This window comes from Salvia hispanica, chromosome 2 (assembly GCF_029641045.1).
Source record: "Salvia hispanica isolate PSC_SH4W2 chromosome 2, Shi_PSC_v1, whole genome shotgun sequence".
Classification (NCBI taxonomy): Eukaryota; Viridiplantae; Streptophyta; class Magnoliopsida; order Lamiales; family Lamiaceae; genus Salvia; species Salvia hispanica.
In genome coordinates this window covers 18141761-18165729 of record NC_142693.1, presented here as the reverse complement: position 1 = coordinate 18165729, position 23969 = coordinate 18141761, and the positions used below count along the sequence as shown (strand labels likewise).

The 23969-nt window shown below is 38.2% G+C and overlaps 3 protein-coding genes across 3 annotated transcripts; 2 read left to right on the top strand and 1 right to left on the bottom strand.

Moving 5' to 3' along the window:
• The first annotated feature begins 5630 nt into the window (after nucleotides 1-5630).
• LOC148931719 (exo-alpha-bergamotene synthase-like) lies at nucleotides 5631-7830 on the top strand. Its single transcript, XM_089066096.1, has 7 exons — nucleotides 5631-5717; nucleotides 5793-6048; nucleotides 6144-6519; nucleotides 6591-6809; nucleotides 6883-7021; nucleotides 7111-7356; nucleotides 7430-7830. Exons 1-7 carry the CDS (start codon nucleotides 5631-5633, stop codon nucleotides 7721-7723), a joined length of 1617 nt encoding a protein of 538 aa, XP_088922222.1. The 3' UTR covers nucleotides 7724-7830.
• An 8507-nt stretch (nucleotides 7831-16337) lies between these two features.
• Nucleotides 16338-18487, top strand: LOC125220895 (exo-alpha-bergamotene synthase-like). Its single transcript, XM_048123038.2, has 7 exons — nucleotides 16338-16434; nucleotides 16503-16758; nucleotides 16862-17237; nucleotides 17304-17522; nucleotides 17609-17747; nucleotides 17825-18070; nucleotides 18143-18487. Exons 1-7 carry the CDS (start codon nucleotides 16348-16350, stop codon nucleotides 18485-18487), a joined length of 1668 nt encoding a protein of 555 aa, XP_047978995.2. The 5' UTR covers nucleotides 16338-16347.
• A 542-nt stretch (nucleotides 18488-19029) lies between these two features.
• LOC125220887 (eukaryotic translation initiation factor-like protein) lies at nucleotides 19030-23963 on the bottom strand. Its single transcript, XM_048123022.2, has 6 exons — nucleotides 23591-23963; nucleotides 22175-23165; nucleotides 21926-22080; nucleotides 20220-20256; nucleotides 19905-19966; nucleotides 19030-19783 (listed from the first exon to the last, which is right to left on the bottom strand). Exons 1-6 carry the CDS (start codon nucleotides 23677-23679, stop codon nucleotides 19300-19302), a joined length of 1818 nt encoding a protein of 605 aa, XP_047978979.2. The 5' UTR covers nucleotides 23680-23963; the 3' UTR covers nucleotides 19030-19299.
• Nucleotides 23964-23969: the final 6 nt, after the last annotated feature.

The window sequence follows — 23969 nt, the reverse complement described above, 5'->3', positions numbered from 1 at the left end:
AATGTCGACTCGATAAGTTGGTTGCCTATGTCAAATCTTGCTCCCACTGAGGATCCACAAGAGCCAGCTAATACTGTCGCCGAGCAAGTCTCAAACACAACTCAACCCATGGAACCAGGTGACACTCCATCGCCAACCCCTCCGATATCCGAGGTAAACAATTATACTGAGAACTCTGTTGCTATTACCACTGACCCTGTCATTACAGAAGAAGAAGTACAGGAAATCATTGATGAAGATACTGGGCAGTATATTTTGCCGAATCGGATTAATCGGGGAGTTCCACCTAAACGATACTCTCCAGAGAAAATAGGAAGAAAGTCAAAATATCCGGTGGGCAGTGTGGCAAAGGCAAATCTAACGAAATTGGCTAGGGCATTTGAAGCAGCACTATATGGTGAAGAAGAAATCCCACAGACAGTGAAAGAAGCTTTAAATATCAAACACTGGAGGGAAGCAATGATGATTGAATTAAAGGCTTTGGAGAGGAACAAAACATGGAAGAAATGTCGACTGCCGAAAGGGAAACGAACAGTAGGCTGCAGATGGGTCTTCACCATCAAACGAAGGCCCGACGGAACCATTGAAAGATACAAAGCGCGTCTTGTAGCTAAAGGGTATATTCAGACCTATGGGGTAGATTATTGTGAAACATTCTCACCAGTGGCAAAGATGAATACGGTTCGAGTATTGCTCTCCATTGCAGCAAATAAAGACTGGCCTCTACACCAGTTCGACGTAACTAATGCCTTTTTGCATGGTGAACTAAAGAAGGAAGTATACATGGAAGCTCCCCCGGGCTTTGAAGAAGACTTTGAAGATGGAGAAGTCTGTCAGCTAAAGAAAACCCTATATGGGTTAAAACAATCTCCGAGAGCATGGTTTGGAAGGTTTACAGAGGCTATGAAGAAGTACGAGTATCAACAGAGTAATGCAGATCACACACTCTTCACTAAGAAGAGAGGGGACAAAATCACCTGCCTGATAATCTATGTCGATGATATGATCATCACAGGAGACGATTCTGAAGAGATAGAGCAGCTAAAGAAGAATTTGGCGACAGAATTCGAAATGAAGGATTTGGGGCCACTCAAATATTTTCTGGGAGTAGAAGTTCTAAGATCAAAGGAGGGAATTTTCATCAATCAGAAGAAATACACTTTGGATCTACTCACTGAATCTGACATGCTAGAATGTAAGCCAGCAGACACGCCAATAGTTGTCAATCATGGCCTCAAAATAACAGAAGGAGCCCAGCTAGCCGACCGAGAGAACTATCAGAGGTTAGTGGGGAAATTGATCTACTTGTCACACACTAGACCAGATATCGCATACGCAGTAAGTGTGATAAGTCAGTTTATGCACCGACCCCAAACCGACCACCTTGAAGCAGCTTTAAGGGTTGTCCGATATCTCAAAGGAACCTTTGACCATGGGATAATGTTCAAGAAAAGTGAGCATTTGGAGATTCACGGCTATACTGATGCTGACTGGGCTGGAAATCCAGTAGATAGAAAGTCCACTTCTGGGTACTTTACTTTCGTTGGAGGAAACTTAGTTACTTGGAAGAGTAAAAAGCAGAAGGTTGTAGCACTATCAAGTGCAGAGGCAGAATTCAGAGGAATCAGGAATGGCTTAACGGAAGTATTGTGGCTCCGACGACTGATGAGTGAATTGGGTTTTTTAACACAGAAAACCTGCCGACTATTCTGTGACAACAAAGCCGCAATCAGCATTGCAGAAAATCCAGTTCAACATGATCGAACAAAACATGTTGAAGTAGATAGGCACTTCATTAAGGAAAAAATCGAGGAAGGAATTATTGAGTTCCCATTTGTTCGATCTAAAGACCAACTGGCCGATATTCTGACAAAAGCAGTTGGAGCTCGGAACTTTACTGAAGTACTTTGCAAGTTAAGTATCGGGAATCCCATTACTTAACTTGAGGGGGAGTGTTGTTAATGGTATTAGAGTTTCAAGAATGTTGGAAAGAGTAACTATAGAGTTTCAAGGAATATAACATTAATTGTGTTATAGTTCCTAAGTGTATAGTTTCCATGTACATTTACTTTTCTAATCCTATAAATAGGATTCAACAATGTATCACAAACATCAATTCAGTTCAATGAAACACAATTCATAGTTCAATAGAGACCGCATGAACTGTGCACGAGTATATATACTAGAGCAGCACAGCCCGTGTGTGGCTGCAAGCCTCACGCATGGCGCATGCTGCCTAGCAAAGGCAGCAAGGCCAAACGACCGGGACCGCACGTCTCACTCCATGGATTCACGGCTCGTGCGCCAATGCAGAATTTCCTTGTAGCTTGTTCCAAATTTAGGATTTCTTCAGCCTAAAATACCACCCAACTTCCTTTCTACTATATATGCATATTAGAGTTCGAATATATAACTTTGGATCATAGATTTTACATTGTATTTATTGATTTAATTTATCATTCTGTGGATAACGAAGTTAATAGTAGTATAATCTTATATAAGGAATGAAACTAGCATTCATATACGTAATTCTTTTTCAACTATTATTGTTCTTTTAAACACTATACAGTTACAGATTTGATTGGTTTATGTATATATATGTTAATACAAGATTAAAAAAAGGTGTATTAATACTCCATTTCTTCCTTGTTTAATAAATGGTTTATGTATATATATATGTTAATACAAGATTTAAAAAAGGTGTATTAATACTCCATTTCTTCCTTGTTAATTTTATTTGAATAATTTCTAATTTTGATATAAAAAAAAAAAAAAGAAGTAATATTCTCTCCTCAATTCTCATACTTTATTCACCCTCATTCTTTATTCTCCCTTCACGTAATACAATAAACATCTCTTTTATAATTAGAAGAAGTTAATTAACAAGAAATGAAGAAAGTACAAGTTTAAAATAATAAACATAATCAGTAATAAGGTCGAGGAACTTGAGATTAACTCAGACTACACCGTTAATAGTTGCTAGTTATTCCCTCCGTCCCTGAAAATTTATCACCTATTTCATTTTTCGTCCGTCCCTAAAAATTTGTCACCTTTCACTTTTACCATTTTTTGTAGTGAACCCTACATTCCACTCTAACTCATTCTCACTCCTATTTTATTTTAAAACTAATATATTAAAAATAGGAATCACATGCCACTAACTTTTTCAACTCACTTTTGATTACATTTTTCTTAAAACTTTTGTCAGAGTCAAATGGTGCCAAATTTTAAGAGGCAGAGGGAGTAATATTTTAGATATTTACATGGAAACATTGATTGTAGTAAGTAGTGTACAATGTATTACGTTCGAGTTGAATTAGATTAAATTAATGTTGTTCTTAGTAGAATTGAGTTTAGATGACCATTGAACTAGTGATTAGAATTTTTTCAGAGTTGTTGAAATCATACCTTCAGATTCTGTTGCTCAACTAATCTATATACTACCTCCGTCCCCAAATTTTGACACACTTTGATCCGACACGAGTTTTAAGAAATGTAATGGGAAGTGAGTTGAAAAACTTAGTGAAATGTGGGTCCTACTTTTAAAGTATTAATTAGTTTTATAATAAGATGTGAGTAGGAATGAGTTAGTGGAATATTGGATCTACTACCAAAAATGGTAAAAAGTGAAGTGTGTCAAATTTTCAGGGACTGACCGAAATAGTAAGCTGTGTCAAAATTTGGGGCACGGGGTAGTAACTTTTACTTGTTTTCTTATTTTTATAATAGATTCAATTTTCAGTCAAGTACTCCCTCTGTTCCACTGTAGTTAGGTCGTATTTCTCGTGCTCCATTGTTTTCTTAGTTTGAGAATAGTTTCAGTTTTCAATTAAGTATTACAACCGTCTCACTATAGTTAAATCAAATTTCCTCTCTCCGCTAAAAAGACAGAAGAAATAATGAATAATTACCCATTATTATTTGATAGTCTAGAATTACTACAAAAGATTCAAATTGTAATAGTTATAATTAAACTACCCTCCGTCCCCCATAATTTGTCACCATTTGACTCGGCACGGGTTTTGAGAATTGTAATAGAAAGTGGGTTAAAAAAATTAGTGGCATTTGGGTCCTAATTTTATATATTAGTTTTATAATAAAATGTAAGTGTGAATGAGTTAGTGGAATATGAGGTCCACTACCAAAAATAGTAAGAGTGAAAGGTGACAAATTTTTAGTGATGGACGAAAATGGAAATAAGTGACAAATTTTCGGGATGGAGGGAGTAGTACTTGTGGATACGATGCATTTGCATAACTTGGCTATACAAAAGTTGTACCACACGTTAGCATAAGCATGAGAAAAGATCTTCACCAGTCGAAGGAACTAAGAAAACATACCACAAGGAAAAATATCAGTGCTTATTCTCTTTCTGTGTTCGCTATTTTCGTCCATATTCTTACATTTAACACGGGTTTAATATGTATTACATATGATGCCAACCCTATACGTCACAATATGTATGTTTGTTATAAGACGATATAAAATAAAACAAAAGAAACAGACTGGTAGTAGTAATGTAGAAATGCCCAATAGAAAATAAAACAAAAAAAATACAGTTGTTTAAACGGTTTAACAACCGTTCATGCAATCTTATGGAGTACCTCCTTTGTCTCCCAACATGTTCCACTTTAATTCGTCGTGAATTTTAAAAAATTATAAAAAAAAAATGTATTAAAAAGTAAGTGGAATATGAGTCCTATTTTTGTGTTGCTCCCTTCATCCCAAAATAAGCAAAACACATTTTTTGAGCACGTGATTTAAGGAATTGATATTTAAATAGTTAAAGTGGAGAGAGTAAAGAATGAGAGAGATAAGAGTAGAGTGAAGAGAGAATAAAGTAGTTGGAGGATAAAGTAAGAGAAATGATTTTTTGCTAAAAAAAGGGAATTGACTCATTTAGAGGGACATCCCAAAAAGCAATACAACTCGCTTATCTCGGGATGAAGGGAGTATTATATTAGTATTACCATAAAACAATAATACCTCTGTCCCGCATTAACGGTCACATTTACTTTTTTTGCACTCGTTTTGTAAAAATGATAATATGAATAGTTAAAGTGGAAAAATAGTAAAGTAAGAGAGAGAATAATGTAAAGAAGATTCTTCTCTACCTTATTCTCTCTCTTATTTTACTATTTCTCGATTTTAACTATTTATTATCATTTTTACAAAACGAATGCAGAAAAGTAAATGTGACAGTTAATGCAGGACGAAGGTATTAGTATGAGTAAAATAAACAATTTATGGAATATGAGAGGTGAAAATTAGTAAAAATGATAGGAGACAATTAATAAGGGACAAAAATAATGAAAAACTGGGACACATGATCATCGGGGAGGGAGTATATTACTCGAATTACTATATATATATCCCTTTGAACTCAAATAATATCAAGGCAAATCTTATCATTCATAGAATCAACGTGCGATGTTACTCTGAGTTAACCTCCTACAATACTGTAAACCAGTTTTCGAGCTTTGAATATTGTTGGAAAACGGTGAACTTCGCATCTCATTACATAACAGGTCTGCTTCATTTTGGCTCTATTTAAGTCGTTGTTTAATCAATTTGAGTCGGTTAAGTTTCTAATTAATTATTTTCGGTTGTTAGAATCCAAATCTATTGATATGGAGGAGATAATTAGGAGGTCTGCAAACTATGAAGCTAGCGTTTGGGATGATTACTACATTCAGTCCCTGTCAAGTCCATTCATGGTAAAACCAGAATAATTCATGCACGAACACATTGAACTAGTTTAATTCTCAATGTGTTGAACATTAATCATGAAGGGGGAGAAGTACGTTCGCGAAGCTGAGAAGCTGAAAGATCTGGTGAGAATACTGATCCACCAAACGGAACAAGAGCTTGACCAGCTTCACCTTATCGACAACGTGACGAGACTAGGCCTATCTGGCCACTTCAAGGACCAGATAGCTAAAATGTTAGACAAGATTTATGAGGCTCAAGAATGGTTCGCAAAGGACTTGCATTTCACATCTCTCAAATTCAGACTTCTCAGACAGCATGGTTATCATGTTCCTCAAGGTTAATTATAACACATTTTAATGAAACTTAACTAATTAATACTAACAATATTATCTTAACTAACTAACTAATCCTTAACTGATTTGTTGGTGCAGAGGTTTTCTGTAGTTTGATGGATGAGGAAGGGAATTTCAAGGCATGTCTGCGTGAAGATGTGAGAGGGCTTGTATCTCTGTATGAAGCTTCGTATCTAAGTGTGGAAGGGGAGAGCATAATGGATTTAGCTAAAGATTTCTCACTCAATCAACTTGCTCGAAGGATTGAAGAAATCACAGAGCCACGTCTAAAGGAGCAAGTGAGGCATGCTTTGGAGGTTCCTCTGCACTGGAGATTGCAGGGGCTTGAAGCCAGGTGGTTCATACAAGCATACAAGAATACATCCGAAGCAAACCTTGCTCTGGTGGAGCTGGCTAAGTTGGAGTATAACATGGTACAAGCAACATACCAGCAAGAGCTTAAGCGACTGTCAAGGTAAAGTTAGTACTTGTTTTCACTTTTTACTAAGAATGGAAGTCTTCATTGTTGGTGAGTTACAATTTCAGTTGGTATAAAGAGACTGGTCTGAAGGAAAAGCTGGGATTCGCTAGGCACCGGTTGGCAGAGTGTTTCTTGTGGGCTATGGGATTCGTTCCGGAGCCTCATCTTGGATATTCAAGGGAGATTTTGAGCAAAATTGCTGTTATGATCACCATAATAGACGACATATACGACGTATATGGAACCTTGGAAGAACTTCAATTGTTCACTCACACAATTGAGAGGTTAGTTTGATTGCTTCATTTATTCACATATATCATCACTGTCAATTGCAGCCACTAATGATACTATCTTCAGGTGGGATATTAACTCACTGGACAGCCTTCCAGAATATATGAAGATTTGCTTCTTAGCTCTTTTCAATTCTGTGAATGAATTTGCTTATCATATACTCAGAGACCAAGGTTTCAATGTTATCTCAAATCTGAGGAATCTGGTAAAAACATCTGTATCTATTATCTATATACTATGATTATGGTAATGTTGACGAAGTTTGGAAGTACTAATATGTGTTTGTTGTTTCAGTGGGCAGAACTGTGTAGACTTTACTACTTAGAAGCAACATGGTTTCACAGTGGATATGTCCCAACCACAAATGAGTACCTAAATACAGCTTGGATTTCCATCTCTGGCCCTTTACTTCTGTTTTATGGTTACTTCACAACAAATCCTATCAATGAGAAGGAATTGAAGAGCTTAGAGCAATACCCTGGTATTATTCATTGGCCAGCCACAGTTCTTCGTCTGGCCGATGACTTGGCAACTTCATCTGTAAGTTAAGAAAACTATGTACTAGTCAATCCAACACACCCATGTTTGAATATAGTAGTATTTTCTTAAACAGGATGAAATGAAACGAGGGGATGTTCCAAAATCAATCCAGTGCTACATGAAGGAAACAGGATGCTCTGAGGAGGATGCTCGCAAACATATAATGCAGCTGATAGACACGACACTGAAGCGAATGAACAAAGAGATATTGATGGAGAATCCCATAAAGAATTTCGGGGACACTGCCATGAATCTTGGACGGATCTCACTCTGCATGTATCAACATGGAGATGGCTTTGGCCTTCCCCATTCCGAAACCAAGAAAAATTTGGTGTCCCTTCTCGTTCAGCCCTTTCCGATGCCTTGAATTCCTACGCGTAGCTTTAAACATACATTGTAAAATAATGAGTCCCTATGCCCTGGTTTAGGAGACTAGTTGCTGTTTCTTTCCACATTAAGTTTCATCTCACAACATGCTTCTTAATTTGTGGCCATGTATAATTATCAAGTGTGTTTTTTCTCTTTGCGTATATCAAACAAGTGCTTTTATATAATCATCAAGAAAAAGGTGGAAAATTGACATAGTAATTGACAAAGAATTCGGAAAGTAGCAGAATGATAACCAGCCCTGTCTAACTGAGACAGCCAACCTAACTAGGGATACAAATAAAGAACATGGCAAGCACACCAGTCCAAACCAAAGCAAATAACGGAAGCAAGCTAATGGCTTTCACAATGGATGCGACCGTTCCTCGTGGGTTCTAACACCCTAATTTACAATATATATATACTACTATTCTTAGTGAGAACTCTTTTAAATATCGCTGAATAGAAGGAACATGTGCACACGTGCAAAATCCTTCTTTCATAACTTTCCAAAATAGAAAAATATCTCAACTAACAAATAACATTGGGAGATTTGGAGATTTAATTATTTTTACATACTTTTATTTAACACAAATTATTTTTAGAGTGGACTACATAAATGGTATCTGATCTTTCACTTTCGCACGTAAGTGGTACCTGATCTTTATTTTATATCGTTTTTGGTACCTATAAATCTCATTTTTGGTACCTGATACAATTTTCTTCCCAAAATGTCCTCTAAACAAATACATTTTCCCATTTATGTCATAGAGGATATTTTGGGCATACATAAAATTAGTACCAAAAGTGATATTATAATATCTTCTCTCATTCTCCTCACTTTTTATACTATTATTATTAATCAATATTAATATTATTATTTTGATTTATAAATTAATAATTAATTTATTTTTTAATATCGTTCAAATATAATTAATTATAGTCACAATTATATTTATAATAATATTATTTTTATAATACTAAAAAATAGTACTCCCTCCGTCCCATAAAAATAGTCTCACTTTGACCCCGGCACGGGTTTTAAGAAATGTAATGAAAAGTGAGTTGAAAAAGTTGGTGGGATGTGGGTCCTACTTTTAAAATATTAATTTTATAATAAAATATGAGTAGGAATGAGTTAGTTGAATATGAGGTCCACTGCCAAAAATGGTACTCCCTCCGTTTCTCCATAGTTGAGGCGAAACTTTTCGGCATAAAGTTTTAGAAATGAATATTGGGTGTGTTAAATAAATAGATAAAAAAAGTAAGAGAGAGGAAAAGATAGAGAGAATAAAGTATAAAGTGAATAAAGTAGAGAGAGTAAAGTGAATAAAAATGGTACTCCCTCCGTTTCGCCATAGTTGAGGCGAAACTTTTCGGCACAGAGTTTTTGAAATGAATATTGGGTGTGTTAAATAAATAGATAAAAAAGTAAGAGAGAGGAAAATATAGAGAGAATAAATTATAAAGTGAATAAAGTAGGGAGAGTAAAGTAAGAGAGAGTAAAGTAAGAAAGAGAAAAAAGTTACCATATATAGAAATGACTCAACTATGAAGAAACTTCCCGAAATAGAAAATGACTCAACTATGGCGAAACGGAGGGAGTAAAAGTGAAATGGGACAAACTTTGTGGGACGGACGGAAATGAAAAAATGGGACAATCTTTGTGGGACGGAGGGAGTAGTAATTAATAAATCATTATAGTATAACTATATATATTATGAATCATATAATATTATGTAATATTAATAATAATTGTTAATTGTATTCATAATGATATAAAGATTTGAATATTTTTAGTTAGGTGTTTCAACCTTAAAACGATTAAAATAAAAAATATTCAATTAATTTAATTACTTTTAATAATTAATTTAATTAGGCATTTTGTTCTTGATTTATATTATGAGTGCAATTAGATGAATGTATAAAAAACTAAAAAGTAAGAAGAAAAAGAAGATAAAAGAAAAAAGAAGGAAGGAGAAACATAAACCGAAGGACAAAAAAAGAAAGAAGAAATAAAGATAAACTACTAAAAAGAAAGAAGTAAATAATGAAAAAAGAAAGAAGAGAAAATAAAGAAGAAATAAGAAAGGAAGAAAAAATAATCACATGTTTGGTACTATTTAATGAAATTTCTAAAAATATCCTCCATAACAAAGAAATCACATGTTTGGTACCTGGGGTTATTTTTGTCACAGGGTACCAAAAACGATATAAAATAAAAATCAGGTATCATTTACGTCCGAAAGTGAAACATCAGGTACCATTTATGTAGTTCACTCTTATTTTTATTACCACACGCGTATGCATAAACTTTCTTACTTACCCTTGTTTGTGTTATTAATCCATATCCAATTATCGGTCATAATGTCTTGGGGTACAAATATCCCACATTGGAAAAATATAAATGTGCAAGCAATATCAAGAACAAAGTCACGAGCACAATATCATGCTAATGTGGAGTTCGTACGTGCATCGTTGAAAATTTGGGTATAATTCGGCCCCGGAATTTCAATTTTAATTTGGATAATATGGATTGTGCTTGGCGGAAGAAAAATTCAAAGTAATTCTTGCATTTTTGTAGTAAGAATGATAAATTGTGCTTTAGTCTGGTAAAAGAATGACAGAAAAAATATTAACAAGATGAGTTTTTGAATTTATAAAAAAAAAATCAAATGGAATTGGAGCAATGTTCTCCGATGGAGACATGGATGAGACCTTGAGAGAAAGGGTAAATAAGGAAAGGGGAGAAAAAGACCGAAGGGCGCGCTCACAGACGCTAAAAAAAAGAGTTTCTCGACATATTAAATCTATTATAATCTCGCTCAAACTTGGCCTTTTTATCTTTTACCAACTTTCGGATTTTGGGCGCGGGTTTGATGATCTAAACTTGTACTACTACTCATAATTTCCCGGTCTCATAAAAATGGACCAATTTTGTCATTTTAGACTATTCTATGTAAATAACCACTATTTTAGAAAAAAAAATTGTGGCTTCATTCCATTTATAATACACAAATCATTTTTTTCATTTTATTTTTGTTAGTATTTTATAAATTATGCGCTGAGACTAGTACCGAGTCAAAAGTAGTTTTTTTTACGGGTGCAGATGGAGTAATAAGGAAAATCGATATAGATTCTCTGTAGACAAAATTGTTCGGATTTGAGAATGGGTAACTAATTTGAGATATTACTCCTACGGTTAGCAGTGAACATTTTCTCTTCCCTTAACAGCATCCACAGTAATAGGCGAGCGATCGGCTAGCCGATACCCGGTGCTAGCCGGTCCGCTCGCCAAACCATTGCAACCGGCGAGCGCGAAATTGGCGAGAATTTCGGCGAGCGCTCGCCGATTCTTGGGCGCTAGCCGATGCGCTCGCCGATCCGCTCGCGCCATTGTAGGCTGGCGATTGGCCAGCGCAATTTTTTATTTTTTTTTATTAAATTTTCGAAACACTATATATACGCGATTTTCACGTCATTTTCATTCGCACCACTTGTTTTAACGAATTTTCTCTCTCTCTTAATTTCTGTACAAGAGCAATAACACGAAATGGATCACAACAACGAGTCTACTCCAGCGACGAGCAGGACTCAAACTCCCGCGATACCCGCGAGAGCGGGATGGGGGCAGATGGGCGGCGGGTACTACAACATGTACCCTTGGCAGCAGATGATTGCGCAGGGCGGCGGGCAGGGGGTACCGGGCATGCAACCCGGTATGCAGATGATGCCCGGTTGGGGAGCCAGGATGCAGATGATGCCACAGATGATGCCGGGAGTGGGGCAGATGCCACAGATGATGCAGCCTGTGCAGCCCGTGACGCGGGGAGGGGGGCAATGTCTATCGCTAACTAGACTTATTTTAACACAAGTGATACCCGCAAGTGTACGAGGCTAGTGTAGCAATTTGCAAGCAAGAGTATCGTATCCCACATAGACAAATTTGTATCAACTTAACTACCACGAACAAATATTGACTACTATCTAGAGAATCGGGAAAGATTTAGTTTTTTTTCTAACACTATGAAAAGCATATAATGAGCAAATAAATAAATAAAAACAAGTAAACATGGAGTGAAAAGATAATATGGAGAAAATTGTAGAACTCAAGGATTCGATGCACAATTCCAAGCTCTTATCCAATCAAATTGTCTTACCTTTTGGTTCTCTAGAATTACTAAGTCGACCACAATTATAGATTAAACCCCTCCCGAGGTGAGAAACCTGCAGATTAGGTGCTAGGATTGAAGTCCCCTTCTAATCCTAAAACTCTTAACTCCCAAAAGCTCGATTAGGTCAAAGACCTCACTCAAAACCTCAACTCTCCCGAGTTTTATTGTATTAAGGTGTGAATTATTCTTATTTCCAGATTAATTATTTCATCTCCCGATTAATCTAATTAATCCTACACAATCAAGTGGTGATCAAGCAATTGAAAGGAATAAACCCAAGAATAATCAAATAACTACAAGAGCACGGTAAGAACAAAATTAATTGGATAAAAACTATGAAACTAGTGCATCTTCACCAGGAATTCTACAATAAATGTTTAGCTACACATGTTCTTCACAAAAAACCATGTTTGAAACACAAGATTCAATGAAATACATGGAGAAAAGATTAAGATACTCCTGTGAGAATGAATCTATGGAATTGCAACTTCAATCTTCCAATTGGAAGTCTTCAATCTCCAATTCACTCTCTCAAAGGTGTTCTTAGGAGTGTGTGTGAGTGTTGGAGGCGGTAAGTGTTGAATTATGAAACCTAGACGTTCTTTCTTTTAATCCCCCATAAAAAATCGCAATTTGACATAAAAATACGCCAAAATAGCGTACCAGGCCGGGTGGAATTATAAAGAGTAAAATTCACCCGGCCGGGTGGTCATTTTTTACCACTTTCTGACTATTTCCGAGCAGAGCACCGTACCCGGCCGGGTGGTTAATTCACCCGGCCGCGTGAAATTTTCTGGAACGCGCAGTGTTCGTATAACGGCCATAACTTCTTCTACCGAACTCCGATTGAGGTGTGCGAGATACCAACGCGAAGCTCTTTCGAGGACAAAGAGATTGATATGCATTAGAGGATGATTGGACTTCAAAATCTCCAGTTAATGTTGTTTCAAACCAAGGCTGCTGCATATCCATATATTTTGTACCTTTTTCTACACATTCTTAACAAAATGGTCAAATACCAAAATAATAGATAATTAATCATAATCATATCCGATAATAGACGAATTGTGAACAAAACCATGCAATATTACTCTCTAAAACCAAGCAAAATCCAAGTATGTCAATCGCCCCACTCTTGATTTTTTGACTGCGTCTTCCCATACATCGACCCCAGTGGAGACGCAATTCGCTGGAGATGACACTTTCTCCATAGAGGATTGTTACCGGGCGTTCGATTCGGAGACACTCCCATTCAGACAAAGGGAGTAGGTCAGGGGCGGGGGCAGGGTTAGGGCGCACCGAAGAAGAAGAAGAAGAAGGGGAAAAAGGTGGTAGGCGAGTCGTCGCAGCCGGCTGATGACGACAGTGTACGGAGGAAGTGGACGGATGAGAACGTCGCGCTGTCCAAGGATTGGGTGTCTGTTTGTGACGATCCCCTCGTTTCGAACAATCAGAGGATCGTTAACATGTGGGCTAAAATTGCAGCAGCCTACCGGAGGAATTGCCCTGATATGACCACGAGTGCTAGACGTCAAGGGTCTTCATTTCGGCGTGAGCCATGGGTTGATTGGGGCCCGAGGATGAAAGAGAAGACAATCCAATGGTCCAACAAAGCTAGAGGGATTCCCGATGAGGCAATGAATAGAGTCGGCTCGGATTTGAGGACAAATCCTTTCCAAGAAGGGGAGGATGATACGATCATGGAAGTCGTGCGTCAAGGATTTCAACTACAGTTGGATTCAACTGGAAATCGTCCTATTGAGATGACATCCTAAAGCTATGAAACTACCACCATTGTCTTTGTCTTGGAAACAGCTTCGCGTGGGTATCTTGCACATCCCAATCGGAGTCCGAATGAGGGAGTTATGGCGGTTTTACGGAAGTCGCGCAGAGAAGGCCGAGAGCTTCGGGAAAAACGCCCGACTGGGCGTTTTGCTTGTGAAAATCGCCCGGGGACAGGGAAAACGCCCGGGCCGTGCATTTTGGCATGTGAAAAACGCCCGACCGGGCGATTATGCCGATTTTTTAGATTTTGTAGGCCAACTTTCTATTTTTGGACCCATAGTATAAATACCTCTTGATGTCATTTCTTTTCTTTAGGTTTTTGCTGAATTATATGCTTGAGAGATTTGTTCCTCTTTGAGAGGGTTTCCTATCCAATTCCTAGATTTAGGTTGCTTGGTTCGTCAATTCTTAGTGAAGTATGGATCAAGTAGAGGTATGCTTCAAGGTTTGTGGTTTCCTTGAAGATCTAGCCATGGATGCATGTTAGTATGTTGTAAATGTCTTAGCTTACCTCATCAATGACTATGTATCTCAATTTCCACCCTATCCTATGTTACTTCTTGCTTTAATCATGTTAGTTTCCTAAATTCTTGTTGGGTTGCCATTATTGATACAATAGAAAATCTACTTCACAAAAATATTAGATCAATCACCTACAAATTGGGTAAATCCTTGGGAAATGGATCACAAAATACATGGATCCACATCATGCCCGCATGGGAAGGCATACACCGGGGAGGAGTGCCGGAAGGGGTGAGAGCGAATCAGGGTTGCGGTCTCCCGATTTGCGGGCTTGTACACCAACGCCCTCCGCATGAAGACCAGTGGCCAGACTGACGAGGATTGCAGGAGGATAGCGGAGAAAGTCTTCCCCGTGCGGGGGCTGTATAAGGAATTCACCTACTGGAATTGCTATCGGTGCTGATGGATTCCGAGAAGTTCCGGGCGGGTGTCGATGCTGGCTGGCCGAAGAAGCAGCGGCTGAACTATGCCGGTGATTACAGCGGCAGCAACGGCGGTTCCCACGACCTCCACGAGGATGTTCCAGAGGAGTCGGCCCCTCCATCCTTCACTCGCCGCACTCGCCCGATTGGTCAGAGGATGGCGCAACGGGCAGCAAGGGCAGTCGCCCAGGGGTCCCACCACCCCCCCCCCCCCGCCCCGTTGGCAAGTCGGCAGCCGAGCTCGCCTTCTACGCGCGTCAACAAACACGCAAACAGATGTACAAGATCTTCTACGAATGGAAGGAGACAACTAACCCCGAGGAGAAGAAGTTTCTTCACTCAATGCTCGAGAGTATGCGGGTCGATTTGGATACCTTCGCGGCACAGTTGGGGGGATCAGGCGCGAGCTCAGATGCCGGGAGTGCAGCCGGTGGCAGCGGGGATGGCGGCAAGGACTGCGGCTACGGCGACGAGAAGTAGAGTGGGACGGTGGCTCGTGTGTGGAAGCCCGAATTTTTTTTTTATTATGTTTTTTTTTTAATTTTTAGTTAATGTACTTTTTTTATATAAATAAAACTAAACGAATATTTACCGTATATGTGTGGTAAATTTAATTCTATACTTTGTGTTTAATTTCGTAAATTTAGTTGTTTTTTAATAGTGCTGATGATGTGGTTAGCCTGTGGCTAGCCTATTGCTTGTCCAGTTGCTTGTCTAGATGATGTGGCAGGAGGAATTTCAGTACTGGATTATGTGGCAGGAGGAGGAACAGGCTAGCCTATGACTGGCCTATTTACCATAGTGGATGATCTAATCTCAGCTTTGAATTGGCTTGCTGACGATAGAGAGAGATTTGGCGCAAAATTGGATTAAAAAAATGCAAAATATGTATTTTCTCGTCCCTTTATCTCACCTTTGAATTGGTTTGAAAGAGAGATATGCCTCAGAGTTGGATTAAAAAATGCAAAATATGTATTTTCTCTTCCCTTTATCTCACCTTTGAATTGGTTTGAAAGAGAGATATGCCACAAAGTTGGATAAAAAAATGCAAAATATGTATTTTCTCTTGCTATCACACCTTTGAATGGGTTTGCTGACTAGAGAGAGAGATATGCCACAAAGTTGGATTAAAAAATGCAAATATGAATCAACGGGTTGTAGCGGGTTGTAGCACAGTTGGCAATGCGGAGTTGTGGTGACCTTGCGGTTACGGATTCAAACCCCACCACTCGCTGGGAGACTTTCGGCCTTAATCCGCAAGCTCGATCGAGCAGGATTAATCCGATTTCGCTGGAGGCAAGTTCGGAACACAGTGGTCAAACAAAAAAAAAAGCAAAAATGTATTTTCTCTTGCCTTAATCTCACCTTTGAATTGGTTTGCTGACGATAGAGAGAGATGCCACAAAGTTGGATTAAAAATGCAAAAGATGTCCTTACCAAATTAAAATTGTCAGCGGTATTAATATTACTATACTCTATGTATACCATCTCCCTGCCTCCAACTCAAATAATATCAAGGCGAATCTCATCACTCATTATTAAACCACGGTACGATTTTTCTCTAGGTTAACCTCGTACAATACTGTTCAAATCTTTTGATAGTTGTAAAATAGTGGTCTGTCAAGTCTGGTAAGTGCTAAGCTTTGCCCATTTTAGCTCTATTTAACTTGTTGTTTTCTGATTATGTATTTTCATCTTGTTCAGTTCCCAATCTATTGATCATGGAGGAGGTGATTAGGAGGTCTGCAAACTATGAAGCTGGTGTTTGGGATAACGACTACATACAGTCCCTCGCAAGTCCATACACGGTAAAACTAAAGAATCATTAATCACAGTTCATGCACCAACACATTCAATGTGTTGAACATTAATGCAGGGAGAGAAGTACGTTCGCGAAGCTGAGAAGCTGAAAGGTCTGGTGAGAATACTGATCCACCAAACTGAACAAGAGCTCGACCAGCTTCACCTTATCGACAATGTAACGAGACTAGGTGTATCTGGCCACTTCAAGGACCAGATAGCAAAAATGTTAGACAAGATGTATGAGGCACAAGAATGGTTAGAAGAGGACTTGCATTTCACATCTCTCAAATTCAGACTTCTCAGACAGCATGGTTATCATGTTCCTCAAGGTTAATTATAACACATTTGAATGAAACTAAACTAATTAACACTAACAATATTTTTTTGACTAACTAACTAACTAACTAATCCTTAACGGATTTGTTGGTGCAGAGGTTTTCTGTAGTTTGATGGATGAGGAAGGAAATTTCAAGGTCTCCCTGTGTGAAGACGTGAGAGGGCTCGTATCTCTGTATGAAGCTTCGTATTTAAGCATGGAAGGGGAAAACATAATGGATTTAGCCAAAGATTTCTCACTGAACCATCTTGCTCAAACACTTGAGCAAATCACAGAGCCGCGTCTAAAGGAACAAGTGAGGCATGCTTTAGAGGTTCCTCTGCACTGGAGATTGCACAAGCTAGAAGCCAGGTGGTTCATACAAGCGTACGAGAATACATCCGAAGCAAACCTTACTCTGGTGGAGCTGGCTAAGTTGGACTATAACATGGTACAAGCAACATACCAGCAAGAGCTCAAGCTACTCTCAAGGTAAATTTAATAGATTACTTTTTACTAGGAGTTTAAGCTTTCATTGTCGATGAGTTACAATTTCAGTTGGTATAAAGAAACTGGTCTGCCGGAAAAGCTGGGATTCGTTAGGCACCGGTTGGCAGAGTGTTTCTTGTGGGCTATGGGATTCATTCCGGAGCCTCATCTTGGATATTCAAGGGAGATTATGAGCAAGGTTGCTGTTATGATCACCATAATAGACGACATATACGACGTATATGGAACCTTGGAGGAACTTCAATTGTTCACTCACACAATTGAGAGGTTCGATTGCTTACTTCATTTACAATCAACATACATAAGTCTTTATCAATTGCTACTATTCATATAAATGCTAGTACTACCTTCAGGTGGGATATTAATTCACTGGACAGCCTTCCGGAATGTATGAAAATTTGCTTCTTAGCTCTTTTCAACTCTGTGAATGAATTGGCTTATCATATACTCAGAGAACAAGGTTTCAATGTTATCTCAAATATGAGGAATCTGGTAAAAACATTTGTATATACACAACAGAATTTTCATGTGTGAGAAATCTTAGTTGTGATATGTGTTTGTTGTTTCAGTGGGCAGAACTGTGCAGAGCTTACTACTTAGAAGCAGCATGGTTTAATAGTGGATATGTCCCAACCACAGATGAGTACCTAAATACAGCATGGATTTCCATCTCTGGCCCTTTACTTCTTTTTTATGGTTACTTCACCACTAATCCTATCAACAAGAAGGAATTGAAGAGCTTAGAGCAATATCCTGGCATCATTCGTTGGCCAGCCACAGTTCTTCGTCTGGCCGATGACTTGGCAACTTCATCTGTAAGTTAAGAAAACTATGTACTAGTCAATCCAACACACCCATGTTTGAATATAGTTATGTTCTTAAAACAGGATGAAATGAAACGAGGGGATGTTCCGAAGTCAATTCAGTGCTACATGAAGGAAACAGGATGCTCTGAGGAGGATGCTCGCAAGCATATAAAGCAGCTGATAGACACGACACTAACACGAATGAACAAGGATATATTGATGGAGAATCCTATAAAGAATTTCGGGCAGACTGCCATGAATCTTGGACGAATCTCACTCTGCATGTATCAGCATGGAGATGGTTTCGGCCTTCCCCATTCCGAAACCAAGAAAAATTTGGTTTCCCTTGTTGTTCAGCCATTCCCATGCCTTAAATTCTCATGCCGCAGGTTTAACATATGTTGTATTTCAATAAGTATGCCTTGAACTCAACTCATCAAATCTGAGTTCTGAACAAAGTGATATGGAGTGAAAGGCGGAAGTAAAATAAGAACTGAAATTAATATAAAAGAAGAACAATCCTCCGAAGAGGCCAAGATAATCCTCCGAAGAGGCCTACGGTTGATACCGTCCTAATACACTTTATTTTCCCAGATATCTAGCTCTTCTAAAGAGTAGCTATTTATAGGGCTCCTACGCACTCTAATCTAGGAAAGTGAATCAGCATATTAATAAACAAGGAAACAGATCCTCAACATTTAAAACAATCTTTTCATCAATCTCCACAATAATGAAAATGATCTCAAGAGATAATGGAGATCATTAGCTTGATCTCTATCACAAAGAGACTAGCTGCTGTTTATTAACTTGTATCCAACATTCTGTATAATTATCAAGTGTGTTTTCTTACTATGTTGAAATTATTGCACAAAGTTCTCAATCTCCACATGATCAACACCAAAAGTATTTATAGAGATGCACATCACAGAAATCGAAATCAAGAAAAAAAAAAAGTAACTAGCACAGAATTTCAAAAGTTGCTGAATGACAATCAACACAAGTTGGTTGAGGGTGTTGTTCAGTTAATAATTATTCCATGAACAATCTAGTTTAATCCCCTATGATGGGTACAACATAAAAACAATGTGGTTCACGTCCTTTGTTCTTCTTATAAGCGCAAGCGTCTGGCCAGATGTTGCGTGCCTCCAGATTTCATTAATTCACCCAAATTTGCCTCAGCATAATGCATAGCTCCAGGCCTGTGACCTTCTTCCTCCCACAATTTCTTCATCTCAACTTTAGTAACCATTGATCTGAGGCCTTGGTGTTGGGCCCGTAAGTCTGGAAAAGGGCATCTGGTTGCGACCAGGGATGCCTCTAGGACCAGAGGCTCGATCAGCAGCAGTTGGATCTGATACTGATTTTGAGAAGGCCTGGGCCAGCTCAACTGCAGATGCTGCTTTCCCATAACGTATGGGGGCGTCAGTTGGTGCTGGCTTGCCATGCTCAATAGGTTTTCGCCAAGTCTCTGGAGATGGTGCCCTGTCCTGTGGCTGTTTTGGTTGCTGGTTCCGATTCTTCTCAGCATCTTTATTATTTCTCCAAATTTCGCTTTGCTTGTTCCTCCTTTGTGAATCGCTTCTCTCAACATCCAGCTGGTTTTCTCGCCTGTTAGAGTATTTAGCCACCCTTTGATTGGTAGGAATACCTTCATATTTTTCGCTGTGGCGTGTAGAAGATCCATGCATGAACGCATCACCCTTTGGAGAAATTTCCTTCACCCTATAAGTGTAAAAAATGCAAATAAAATACAAGAGTCATTTTCATGAATGCCTAAATATCAAGTACAGCCAGATGTACAATAACAATTAACATCCAAAGCTGCACAAAAGTAACCAAATACCTCAATGCAGGTTGACCCTCGTAGTTGTTTAAGTCATCTTCAACCCCACGTGCCTTAAGAACCTGCCACAATTCCAGCAATTCTTAACAAATGCAAAGGCAATACTAGCTTTGAAACAATATGAACTGATTAGACGAGACAGAATTTGCATATCCCTCTTTTCCTAATGAGAAAAATGCTAAAATACACCCTGAGCTTTGAGATTATTAAATAGAAGTATTGAGATTCTTTGTTTTCTGAAACAGTATTCAGATTCTTTGTTTACAACTACAAGGAGGAAACAAGCTTTCTGAAATGAGATAAAAGTGAACTCACCAATTCCCGAGGCCGAGCTTCCCCAAAGACAGTCCCTCTAGAGCAACAAAACAAAGCAGAAAATATTTCAGAAGTTATACCTCCTACTGGAGACAAGGATAATTCAAATAGAAATACACACACAGATAAAGTTGTTCCGGAACAAAGTAAGTGCAGCCAGTTTAACCATTTTATTTCCGTGCAAAATCAGATAAAAATTCCAATTCAGTGGACCCAACAGATTTGTGTTATATTCGTTGTCCATGTAAGTGTAAACAATGGGCAGTGTGAAACAAAGGCTTCAAGGAAACCATACATTTTCTGCCAGGTCTAACATAGCTTATCCAAACAAAATATTAACAAGCTTTCAAATAAACAAGGAACCTCAAGAAATAGCTATATTCAATTCGGACCTTCCCAAAATGGCAATAGTACCTAAACTGCTGCATATAATTCTCTTATAAACGTTACCTTCAAAGTAAATATTATATTATAGAATTGTAAGGGTACAAGAAAATCAGATAAAGATGATCCATGCTGCTCATTGCTCAAGATGTGACTCTGGGTGCAACTGCAACATCATCCAAGTATTTTTATTTTCTTTTAAGCACATTGTTCTCTCTTTTTCAAAGCCACCAGATTTGATACACCTCAACAGTCAACATTGTCAGTTTATCAAAATAACTAGACACGTTTAGATAGCTGCAATGAAAATAAACAAATAAACCAGGTAACAAACCACCAATCAAGTCACAGATGCAGCATAAGTAAAAACAATAGTGGATAAACAAATCCATTTCAACTAAAATTGCCTACCTCATTCCCTCTTCCGTCCATAGGCAATATTTAATTGTATAGGTTTTAATCTTCAATTAATCTGGACCCACTCCCTATAAAGGGACAGAAATTACACCCACTAGGCCACTACAAAGGAAACAGTCATAGCCATAACATTGTGCTTTTTATTGAGCCTGTAAATGGGGACTATATCAAACTACAGCATTACACAATCACCCCCAACCTCACCCCCCATACTTGTGCATACTTCATATATGAATTATGCTTTAGGGTATTAGATTATATATGACCATGCCAGAAACAATTTCAGAAAAGCAAAGCCCATTGTCAGCATCCACTAAAGACTAATAATACAATTCTTATAAAGCATATATATATATATATATATATATATATATATATATATATAGTTTTGATCTATGTAAAACCCATTCTTAATACAAAATTACAGAACCGAGCATACATAGGTCATTTTTAGGTCATCGTAAGCTTATTTTTATGTCATTATAATAAGGATGACATAAAATGATCTTAACATGACCTCAAACCCAAATTTTATAATATGACCTAAAACTTCTTTATAATGACCCACTGTGTTTTTCTTTAATTATTGACCATTAGATTGAAAAATCTCTTGGTCAGGATTTGGTCTGGATTTTGTATTGAGATGCATTTTTGTATTGATCATTTTCCTATATATATATATATATATATATATATATATATATTCACACCCCTCCATAAATTCCATTAGTCCCTCTATCTGATAGAACAGAATTACCAGAAAGATATTGACTATGAGTAGCTTATCTTGGGAGAGACCTGATAAATCAAACAGATATCTCCATACAAGATTTGACAGAGGAAAATAAAGAGATAACAACAAGTTTAAAAAAAATCTAAAAGAAAAGAAAACACAAACTCTGAACCTTTTGACTTCTTTGTTTCCTTCCAGTTGCTCATGGGATTGTGATCGTGGCTTCAAATTCAGTTTTGGACGCTCTGGAGCTCGATCACCAACAATAGAGGTTTTAACTTCATGGTTGTCCTCCATGTGGAGATTATCACTAGTCTGCTCATATCTCTGAACTCAAAAATAAAAACAGAAATGCAATGTTAAAGCTAAACTATAGTATAAAATATTTAAATAAGATTTAAAGCCTTTTTCACAAATTTACCTGCTTTTGATCAATTGGAGATTCTATATTTTCCAATGGTTTAGATCTTGGAAGTAATTTGAGCTTAGGTCTTTCAGACGATTCTGAAGAAAATGTTGACTGAATAGACTGGAAACCATTAGCAGTAGCAGGAGTGCTTTTCTCATATGAATCCACATGTATGGCAGATTTTGCCCTATCACAAGCTTGCGGAACCTCCCTTCCACCACCGTGAAATGTTAGACTTCTTTCGGCATGCACAACCAAACCAACTTCTTGATAGTCTGAGTCAGCAACCACATCTAACCTATTGTAGGTTTTCCTAATGTGTGAATTACTAGAATTATACTCAAACTTCCCATCGGTTTCGGGATGTCCAAAGGCTGCAGCATCTTTTTGAGGATTAATTTGCTGGTTTGAGCTCCACCGACCAGATGAGATCTTCTCGAGTGCACTGGCATGGGCTAACTTTGTCTCGGCCTCTGGAGCTGACCATGCAGCAGCTGCAGGCTCTTTCATGCTAGAAGCCTCCTTCCTTATCCCCCAGGCATTTGGATGTGATCCAGCCACTGATTGCCCAGCATTGCCGCCAACAACTGGATAACTTGACCCATAACTGCGACTGCCACTTAAAGTTTGATTGTTGAACTTCGAATTATGCACTTCAACAACCCTCCCTGCATAAGAGCCACCAGTGGAGCCAGCTGATAGCTGAGACACAGGAATTGAAGGACTACTACCAACTCTAGCACCAGATATAACACTAGGTTGAGCACGAAAGCTTTCGTCAGCAACTGTTCTGCGAGGACCTGAACCACCATCCAAAGGCTTGCGCTCATCCTCATCAAAATTACGACCTATATGGGAACTATGACTTAGAAATGGGGATTTTTCATCAAGGGCCCTAGCTGAGCCAGCAGATGCTGGCCGCAACCGATGTTCAGGCCTTCCTGCCGAGTTACCCCATGACATCTGCCGATCAAATCCACCACGATCAACGGGCCTTGCAGTCCTGTCAAAATATTATGTATGATATGAGTGTCTAGAGTTTACTCTATAATTTCTACAAAAGGCACAACCTTATATACCATCATAACTCATACGATTCAGTCAAGCTAAACAATAATAAGGGTTTTGCAATTCAAAAGTTTCAGAAAACAAGAAATCCGCATACCAGATAGTGAGATCAAATCCAAAGCCTCATTCACCAAGAACTTAAAGTCTTTCTTCACCAAATATAATAATGGCACACATACCTTAAGATCTATTGCAAATAGAATCAACCGTATAAAAAAAAAGTAATCTTAAGCGGCTACATGAGATGCGTTGTGAAATATCCAAGCAGATTCAGAAGACCAAGATATCGCAAAACACATTCCAAAATAAATTGTGGAAAACAACCAAAATTCCAATAAATTAACGCAAAACCAGACTCACACGCCGGGTGCAGAGGGAAGAGGGAGATCGGAAGGAATCGAGCCGCCGTGAAAATCCTTCAGCGTCATCGTTGCCTTCTTCTTCGACATTTTCCTCTCACTTCCGCTCTCCAAAAATATCGAATTAATGGGATTGTATGATACCAATTTATAAATTTATATATACGGATTAAACGAATCTCTACAAATCGATTAGCAAAGAGATTGAAAAAAGACGAGAAGAAAAACCCTGGGAAAGATATATCCGTCACGGAATCGATAGATAGCAAATTTATGGAATCGATCGAGGGGAGAAGAAGGTTAAAGGCAGAAGGGATTTCAGATTTGGGGGAAGGGTTTGGAAACTGAGTGTTGTACTTTTAGCGAGATTTCATTTTCTA

Coding starts and splice junctions, on each gene's coding strand:
- LOC148931719 (XM_089066096.1), top strand. CDS start 5,631: ATGGAGGAGATAATTAGGAGGTCTGCAAACTATGAAGCTAGCGTTTGG. Junction 5,718..5,792: donor CCCTGTCAAGTCCATTCATG/GTAAAACCAGAA, acceptor TTAATCATGAAG/GGGGAGAAGTACGTTCGCGA. Junction 6,520..6,590: donor GAGCTTAAGCGACTGTCAAG/GTAAAGTTAGTA, acceptor TTACAATTTCAG/TTGGTATAAAGAGACTGGTC.
- LOC125220895 (XM_048123038.2), top strand. CDS start 16,348: ATGGAGGAGGTGATTAGGAGGTCTGCAAACTATGAAGCTGGTGTTTGG. Junction 17,523..17,608: donor TTCACTCACACAATTGAGAG/GTTCGATTGCTT, acceptor TACTACCTTCAG/GTGGGATATTAATTCACTGG. Junction 18,071..18,142: donor ATGACTTGGCAACTTCATCT/GTAAGTTAAGAA, acceptor TTCTTAAAACAG/GATGAAATGAAACGAGGGGA.
- LOC125220887 (XM_048123022.2), bottom strand. CDS start 23,679: ATGTCGAAGAAGAAGGCAACGATGACGCTGAAGGATTTTCACGGCGGC. Junction 23,166..23,590: donor CTTCCCTCTGCACCCGGCGT/GTGAGTCTGGTT, acceptor ATATTTTGACAG/GACTGCAAGGCCCGTTGATC. Junction 22,081..22,174: donor CTCCAATTGATCAAAAGCAG/GTAAATTTGTGA, acceptor TTTTGAGTTCAG/AGATATGAGCAGACTAGTGA.